This window comes from Colobus angolensis, unplaced genomic scaffold (genome assembly GCF_000951035.1).
Source record: "Colobus angolensis palliatus isolate OR3802 unplaced genomic scaffold, Cang.pa_1.0 Scaffold7, whole genome shotgun sequence".
NCBI lineage: Eukaryota > Metazoa > Chordata > Mammalia > Primates > Cercopithecidae > Colobus > Colobus angolensis.
The window spans coordinates 17,700,672-17,708,851 of record NW_012120709.1 but is presented as its reverse complement, the minus strand read 5'-3'; the positions used below and the strand labels follow the sequence as shown (position 1 = coordinate 17,708,851).

At 50.8% G+C, this 8,180-nt stretch overlaps 2 protein-coding genes and 2 long non-coding RNA genes across 6 annotated transcripts in view; 2 read left to right on the top strand and 2 right to left on the bottom strand.

Moving 5' to 3' along the window:
* Positions 1-5,403, bottom strand: part of COLCA2 (colorectal cancer associated 2) — a 10,231-nt gene extending 4,828 nt beyond the window's left edge. Inside the window, exons 1-2 of one of the 3 annotated variants that reach the window (XM_011926697.1) lie at positions 5,367-5,403; positions 3,343-3,437 (exon numbers count right to left, since the gene is read on the bottom strand). In XM_011926697.1, coding sequence (XP_011782087.1) covers positions 3,343-3,437; positions 5,367-5,373 — 102 coding nt within the window. In that variant the 5' untranslated portion in view covers positions 5,374-5,403. Of the gene's footprint in view, positions 1-3,342; positions 3,438-3,944; positions 4,709-5,366 lie in introns of those variants that run through there. The other 2 variants (XM_011926698.1, XM_011926699.1) reach the window with 2 other exon arrangements.
* On the bottom strand, positions 3-1,909 carry LOC105500997. Its single transcript, XR_001000115.1, has 2 exons — positions 1,507-1,909; positions 3-1,467 (listed from the first exon to the last, which is right to left on the bottom strand). It is a non-coding gene; the product is annotated as an uncharacterized LOC105500997 (long non-coding RNA).
* Positions 3,953-5,611, top strand: LOC105500999. Its single transcript, XR_001000116.1, has 2 exons — positions 3,953-4,019; positions 5,289-5,611. It is a non-coding gene; the product is annotated as an uncharacterized LOC105500999 (long non-coding RNA).
* Positions 5,612-6,472: 861 nt separating this feature from the next.
* On the top strand, positions 6,473-7,788 carry COLCA1 (colorectal cancer associated 1). Its single transcript, XM_011927027.1, is given in 4 exon segments — positions 6,473-6,502; positions 7,257-7,503; positions 7,506-7,745; positions 7,748-7,788. Coding segments are annotated over 4 exon segments (558 nt in total).
* Positions 7,789-8,180: the final 392 nt, after the last annotated feature.

The following is an 8,180-nucleotide window of genomic DNA, read 5'->3' as shown; positions in this document are numbered from 1 at the left end:
TTAATTTCAGGTGGTGGCTTTAAAGTTTAAAGGGACCTGTGTTGCTCTGTGATTCTGTGCTGGGAAGCCGAGCTAACCACACCTCTTTTGGGTTACAGGGGATACTCACTCCCATACCGTGAGCCACAGGGAGAGCTGTGCAGGCAGCCACTGCTGAAACAGGAGGCAGCATTAATTTTGAAAATGATCTGTGCTGTAATGTCATGAACCAGGAAGCTGGAATCCTTTACCAGCTCTTTATGCAAATATTTGGCTGCAGCTTGAGCTGAAGGACTTGGAAGGAGTGGGTATTAAAAAATCTGCCTCATTGTAGAGCTTTCCTTAACCCCATTTCTCCCCCTGATTGGCCTGTTTGTCTGCCTCCTCCCCATGTTATCTCCCTGAGGTGTGTTTACAATATCCTACTTGATATTATCTTTCGAGTCATGGGTTCACTTTCTACTTTGCTCCAAGAATACAAAGAAAGGCAACTCTGTTTTAGATTTCAAACAGCACAAAAATTCACAATCTACAATTTATAAAAACACATCAAGACTGTTTAAAAAATTAATGATTTAAAAAAAGAAAGGTAAATGATATCTTTTGATAACGACTAACTCAAGTTTCCTTTTACCCCGAAGGCAAGTGTTTGTGCATCTGTGTGTGTGTGCACATGCACATGTTTGCAAATTGATCTGGCTGAAATAAGTTTTTTAAAATCAAGTGTTCCAATCCGGCATATACACAGTTTCTTCTGGCACTGCTTGAAGGATATTTGAGTTCTTTACTGAGTATCTGTCTCAACCTATAACTTCCATTCATGATTGCCTTCTTAAAATTTCAAATTGTGGATACTACTCTGACTTTATAACAAATTAAGATAGATTTCTTGCTGCTTTGCAGTATTTGATATAATTAACTCTTTCCTTGGCTTAAAGTTTCCCAGAGGCATCCTTCAACAAATGAACAAACTGGGGATCATCTCTGTTATACCAGAAAGGCCTACACTAAGGAGTAGGCATACATCATCCCCTGGTATCTGCTACCCTTGCCTACTAAGTACGCTCTCACAGCTTCCTTAGAATCCCAGATCCTTCCGATGGCTTCCAGTGAGGGATTTTACATCTGGCTGTTGTAATTAAATTATATGAGTGTTACTCCTACTTGCTTGGGTGGGCATGGGCTGATGCAGTTTTCTGGGAAGCAAAGGAGAGCAGGCTTTACTCTGCTGTTCCTATAAGACACTGGTTCAGAAGTCCTGCTTTATTTCTCAGGAGGGAATTCAGAAAAATTTAAATAAGTCAAACTACTCCGGGAAACAGAAACTGGTCAGATACACAAGTGAAATGTCTTACCCTTGCTTGAGCTCCTGTAGTGAGCTAGGAAGGGAATAGTGGCCAGACCCATCTGTAAGGGCCCAGCAGCAAGTGCCACACTCACAAGGGGCTCCCCAGGTGCAGCTGAGCAGAACTCTACCAAGTAGCAAAGCTCCTTAAGGAAATATTACATTTTAGAGCAGAACTCTACCAAGTACCAAAGCTCCTTAGGGAAACATTACATTTTATTATGAATGTCTTGATGATGTTTTTCTCCAGAAGCATTTTCCAGTTCCCTTGCACCTGGTTTTATTAATTATATAACCATCTCTGAACTGAAGGGGTTGAGGCTATCAGACTCCTGCTTAGTATGGTCAGATCTGCAGAATGATGAATTTAGAGAGTAAAGAGTCAATGGAAGGGATTTTATATTATACTAAGAATAAGACCTTACTCCTACTTTTAGCGTGGCCACGAGCAACTTCAAGGTTTTTAATTTTACCTGTAATCGAAGGACGGATCTCTGATCTACTTACCTCTGCTGGTTGTTATAAAAACTAAATGAAACAGTGGCTGTGCAAAAGTGCTTTAAAAGAAGAACCACTGTGAAGCCCTCTAGAAATGTAAGGGAGTGTTAATGTGTTACCTGAAATTCTGCACATGGAGGTCCTAGCTTTTCCAGCTGCATGTGCTGTATATGCCAAATTGCAGCTGGCTCACATCTGAACTCTAAACTCTGAGCAAAGGGTATGAATGAACATTACCAAAGAGCTGGCTTTCAATCCTTGGTTGGAATTTTATTTTAGTTGCTTTCCCCAAATAATATTATTATTTCTGAAATAATGACCACTAACATTTATTGAGCACTCACTATGTGGAAAGCATTCTTCTAAGGGCTTTGTATGCAATAACTCGATTAACCCTCACAAAATCCTATCATCCTCAATTTGAAGACGAATAAACAGAGGCAAGAGAGACTGGGTAATTTGCTTGAGGATACACACCATGGAGGAGCTGAGACCTGAGCCCAGTCCATCTGGTTCTGGAAACTGTGTTTACCTCCCCTACATCATTTGCCCCCTCCCATTTCATGAAGTCCAACTGTCAAAGGCCTATTTCATGAAGTCATGCATTGCACATGAACAGCATCAGGCACAAAAACTGTTGTGGGGCCGAGACCAGTGGGCTGGAGAAGGACCAATCCTAACAGGCAATATGAGCCCAAGCTGTCAGATCCTACGTTCACACCCAAACCAACCCCCAAGCAATTGTATGATGGAGGCTTTTTAGGGATGGGCTGCCCTCTCTTGGGCAATAATCCCACCTAGTTTATTTGGTTCTGCTGCTACCCTGAGTGCCTTTGGCAGTACTTACTGCCAAAGGATACACCAAAGGATGGTGTATGAAGTGTCAGTTCATAACTGAGCAGTCATTGCTCAGTTCAGTTTTGTAATAACCTGGAACTGCTTAAGGTGTTGATACATTTTAAGGAAGTGGTCCTGTACTCCAGCTGTCTTTTCTGCAGAGACAGGGCTCTTTTCTGCTAGATACTTTGGGTGACTGATGATTTACAGATAAATGATCTCAGAGGGTGAGTTCCAGAACAATGAGGAGGGAAGGGAGGATATTCCACACAGTTGCTATCCTGGAAGGGGCCCCTAAAATGAAGTGAATTTCTGGGAGAGATTTTCTACGGGTCTGCAAGGGCTGTACATTCACATACACTGTCTTCCTAACAAAATGATGTCTACTTACCTGCTGGCCGCTCCTCCCCCTGCAGAGGACCAACACACTTTTTATACTTTACTTTCATCCATGGGGGATGGATGGGCTCCCCCAAATCCTGAGACCCACAACATGCCCCAGCTGTCCTCTGTAGCTTTCCGATTGGGATGCATCTGGCTACAGAAGTCATAGGAACAGCAGAGAAAGGCCAGGTCTGGGGATGGTGAGTGCGTGGGACCTTGGGTGGCCTCCACACCTTGCAGACACAGGGTTGAAAGAGGCCTGGCATGGGCTGCCGAGTGAGGGAAGGGCTTATGCTTACGGTTCCCCTGGAGGCCGCCTGGTGTGCCCGTCTTTGCTGCAGCAGCTCCTTCACTGTGATCTTCACTCGGACACCTTGATACACCTTCGGTTTTTCTGGAGAAAGGCAACTGAGTCAGTGGTCGAGTCCAAGGTCTGGGTGCCAGGGTGCAGAGTGGGGGACCCTTTTATAGGCGATGGCACCCAAAGTCAAGTTTCTAAGTTCGGAGAACACACACAAAAAATGTCAAAGGATGCTAAAAACCCAAACATCTCAAACTCGAAAGAATGAAGAGTGGCTGAACAGGTTTCAGGGCCCCAGTGGGAACAGAACCCACGGAAATTTGTGAGGCCACCCACCCCTGGGTGGGCCTCAGTCCTAGGCCAATAGCATACAGGTTTTTCTGCTCTGGAATGTGGAGACCAGTGCAGTGGAGCCCACCACTCTGGCTAGGTCGGGGGAACTTAGGCTTTCAGACCCAGCCCGCTGAGAGAGTGTATTATGGACCTGGGGAGGGGCCAGGCCTGGGGCAGGGGGCTTTCTCTGATTATGGCGTCTGATGTAGCCTTCCCCACTGTGCTGTTCCCACTAGTGTGGAAGTCCCGAGTCCCCTCCTTCTCCACCTGGCCAGGTATGGCTTCTGTACAGTCTCCGACCTCTGTGTGCCCTTGGTCTGGAAGCCAGCCCTGGAGCAAGCGGTGAGGTTTGGCCAGCCCAGTCCTGGGCCGGCGAGGGACCTGCCAGACTGACCCTAGTATAGGGGCCAGGCCCGAGGAACTCCCTCCCTCTCTCCCTTCTGTCTTTTCCTTCTGCGCGCTCTCCCTCTCCCCTTTTCTCCGCCTTTTTCGCTCTCCATCTTGCCCTCCTCCCTCCTTCGCCCCCGCTCGTGCTCTCCCCTTCTTCCCTTCTCTCCCCACCCCCTCCCTTTCTGTGGCAGGCGTTTCTCCGAGGCGCACTGAGGCTCCGGGGCGAGTCAGCGCAGCGCGAGCTGGGAAAAGCCGTCCGGGGCTCCCGATGACCCTGCACTCCGCCGGGAGGCCACCCTTCGCTAGGGGCCGCCCCGGGGCTGGCGGGGCCCGGTCGGACTGCCCCAGCTTGCGGGAGCTGGCGGGCGCGCGCCAGAGGGGCTCGCTGGGAGGGAACCCTGCGCGCCGGGTGCAAGGGCAGCCTCGGCCCAGGGTCCCGAAGAGCCGCAGTGAGTAGGTTTGGGACCAGCTGTTAGGCCAAGCCGGCCGGGCGAGCTTTCAAGGTGGAGGTGGCCGCAGGAGTCCTGGGTGGCTCCGGCCCTGACCACGACCCTGCAGTGAGCGTCCAGGAATCCGCGGGGAGCAGCTGGGTGCGGCGGCCGAGGGTGGTCGCGCGTTCAGCCTGGGCGCCTGGCGATAGTGCCAGGATGCCAGCGCCTCGCCTGGTCACTGCGGGGACCGCAGCTGGACAGCAGGGTTCCCCCTCAAGCCGGATTCCAGGAGCTAGGGTCTCCCTAGGAAAGGGGATTGCGCTCTTCCTAGCCCGGACCCAGGGAATCCCGTGCCCAGCCCGCAGGGCCCAAGCGCCGCGCTCTCTCCGCGCTCCAGCCTACAGCAGCCCCACCACCCCGTTCCTCGATCGGCTCCGGACTCCGCGGGCGGGCGCCCCTCGGGTCGGCGCAGGGACCGCCACTGCTAGGCTCGTTGCAGCCGGCGCGCTCTATCCCCGTCCCAGGTTCACTGTGAGCCTCTAGCTCCCCCCGTCGCCGCTTCTGGGCGCGAGAGTCCGCGCCGCGATGTCCCAGGACACAACAGTGGATACGTGGTAGGGCGGGCGGGGGCCTGGGGTACGCGGACGTCCGGAGCGGTCAACTCGGCCTCTGGGCCTCTACCCTCTGGGACAGGCGCTGAGTGGGAGCAGCCACAGCGTGGCCCGCGCCCTCTCCGGATCCCCGGCCTTTACTCGCATGCCTTGACTTTGTGCCTCTCTGTTCTATGTAGGAAAAGCTGTGGAAACACACCCGGATTGAAATGCCCCTGACCCGCCTGACCCGACCCCAGGAGAAGCAGCCGAGTTACCCGACATCGTGGTCAGCAGGAGCTGGGTCGGTGGCTGGATGCTGCAGCTGCAGGGACTCAGCGCCTGGGAGGGCTCCTGGGCAGGGAGAGAAGCAGAGATGCAACATTTTTAAAGTTTCACAAAGCATCTGGCTGCACCTAGGTCCCTGGAGCAGGAGACAAACAGAATTAATGTTTTATACCTTCGGGTATAGGTTTGAGTTTTTTCCCCCTCATGCCAAGTATTTAAAACCTCTAGAAACCCATGATTTGACAATCAATGATTGCGCGATACTTTCAATTTGAATATTCAAAGGCTTAACAAAATGGACTATCTTCTGCAGAAATCCTGCACACAGGCACCCCACAGAGAGTCCAGAGAAACAGGGAGTGAGACCCCTTTGCGTCCTGGCCCTTCCTTTTATTACATTTTGAGCATTTTGTCCTCCTTCCCACAGATAGAGCAGATGTCCTCAAAGATGCTCTGTATTTCAGCCTTCAGGGCAGCTAGGGAGCCATGAGTGACTTAGGCTGCCCTTGCCATGAAAACCAGAGCCAGACTGGCTGACCAGACTGATTCCCGCATCCCCCATCTGTGTTTTGAGGGAAAATCTCAGGTTTTGGGGAGTGAACATGGCAGCTAGTGGGTGTGGCACAGCAAGAAGTTGCTCTGGGCCCAGGTGGGAGGCCAGCGGCCTAGCAGAGGCCTTCATTCTGCATCTCCTATTTTTCTGACTCCTCCTGGCTACCAGCGGGCTTCCCTACCCCTTTCATCCCAATCTTTCTGGGCCGGACAGTCTGGGGTTTCAGCTCCGAATGACTGCCCATTAAGACCCTTTGCTCCTCCCCACAGAGCTGGGGATGCCAGGAGCCTCGTCCTCTGGAGACTTTGTGACTCTGGGTTTCACCGCTGCACTGTGAAGTGCCCTCTTTGCTTTCTCTCCCTCTAGAGCCACCTCTGCTTTTTTGCTGTAGGAGCACATGTTAGGAAACAGTGACAGGTTTGGCTCCTGCTCATTTTAACTGAAAGGATGTGGACTTGGGTTCAAGCCTTCTTCCCTTGGTGTGAGAAGGGGGAGGGACTTGGAATCAAGCTTCCCCTTGGTCCAGGCCCAAGCCCCTCGCTAATGACTTGGGATTCTACTGGGTCGTCTTCTGTGAGTACTTACTGTGCCTCTTCCATGTGATCTGGAAGGTGAGGAGACAGGAATGGTCCACAGAGGGAGAGGGTGCCAGGCCAAGTCCTCTGGTAGCCACCCACCCCCTCCACAGAAGGGGACAGCAAGAGAAGACAGAGAGGCACGGTGGGGTTCCCTTTGCAAACAACCAAGATATTTCCAGGATTCCAGACCAGGCCATGGTTTTTAGGCCTCTGCTGTTTGTTCTCTGAGTTCTCAGAAATGCAAAAAGTGTAGTTTAGCCCCAAATGCCTCTAGAAAAAGATTGGGGTGCCCCCAAAAGTGTCAAGTACAGAGGGAAGCACACAGAGCTTAGGGAAAAGACAACTGAGAATGACGAGACTGATAGGAATTGCTTGGCAGCTGAAGCCACATCTCTAGGGGAGAGGAGCAGGCCTGGGAACACCTGAGGTGGCACCTGGCAGTAGAGGGCAGGATGGATATATTGAAATCTGACAGCTTCCGGAGCTTCTTTCTACAAGTGCCCCTGAGCCTGTGTCCTTGGTTTCCCTGATGGACCAGACCTGAGGAGGGGAAGGACAGTGGGAATGGAGATAGCACCTCCCCTCCATTAGCACACCTTCTTCCCCGCTGTGTCTGGGCATCACCCCCTCTGAAGGAACAGTGAACCAAGCAGCTTGGAATCTAGGGATGGTCTCTTGTCCTCATAGCTTCTTCTATTACTTCTTTTCTTTGCTGCTCTCCTCCTTTTTGTTATACTCTTATTTTTCAGTTTGCTTTTAAAAATCTTCTTTTTTTTGGGTTGCATTTTTGTGTATTTCTTTCCGTATTTCTTTGTCTCTCTTCCTGTCGCTGCTTTCTTCCATTTCTTGTCTGCGCTACTGGTTTACTCCCTGGCTTCACGTGTGTCTGTGTTCCCCTGTGCTGGGGTGTCCTCCCAAGGCTTTCAGGCTCCATCTCCTTCCTAACCTCTCCTTTCATGTGGAGATGGACGGGGATGGCAGGAGCATTGAGTGTCTTGGCAACACCATTGAAGATGATGCTGATGATCGGCTACCCTGTGGAGAAGGCAGGCCAGGCTGGGTATGAGGGGAGCTCCTTGGAAGTCAGGAGATCTGTAGGGACAGCAAGGATCTCTTTGTCCCAACCTCCAGCAGCCTGTCTGGGTGCTTCTGTGTTGACCTTGTTTCTGGGATGGCCATGTCAGTACTGTTGCTGGCTAGCAATTTCAGAAAACTGGATTTGTCTAGGCCTGAGCCCTGTTTGAGAAAGAAGCGTCCTTCTGGTTTGTAGCCCAACATTAATGAGTTTTGGCTCCTGTTGTTTCTATAATTACAAAACTCCAGCACAGGTATTTAAGAGCCAAAGGCCATGCTTGTGGAAGTAAGGGAGAATCTTTCTAAATGGATCCTGAGAATCCTCCTTACAGATCTGAGTGGATGATCAGGCCCAGAGCAACCCTGAGACCCCAGGTTCCCACAGCGTTGGCTGTTCTTCATAGGAGACTTCACAGGAGACCCACTGTTGTTTACTGGGCATCAGGTGCTATATTGTATAGCATTCGCATTCCACAGGTGAGGACAGGCTCAGAGGAATACGTGGCATGCCAAGATCATCGAACTTATCAGTAGCAGAATTAGGATTCAGACTTTGATAGGTCTAACTCCAAAGCCCTGGCTTTTTTTTTTTTTTTTAG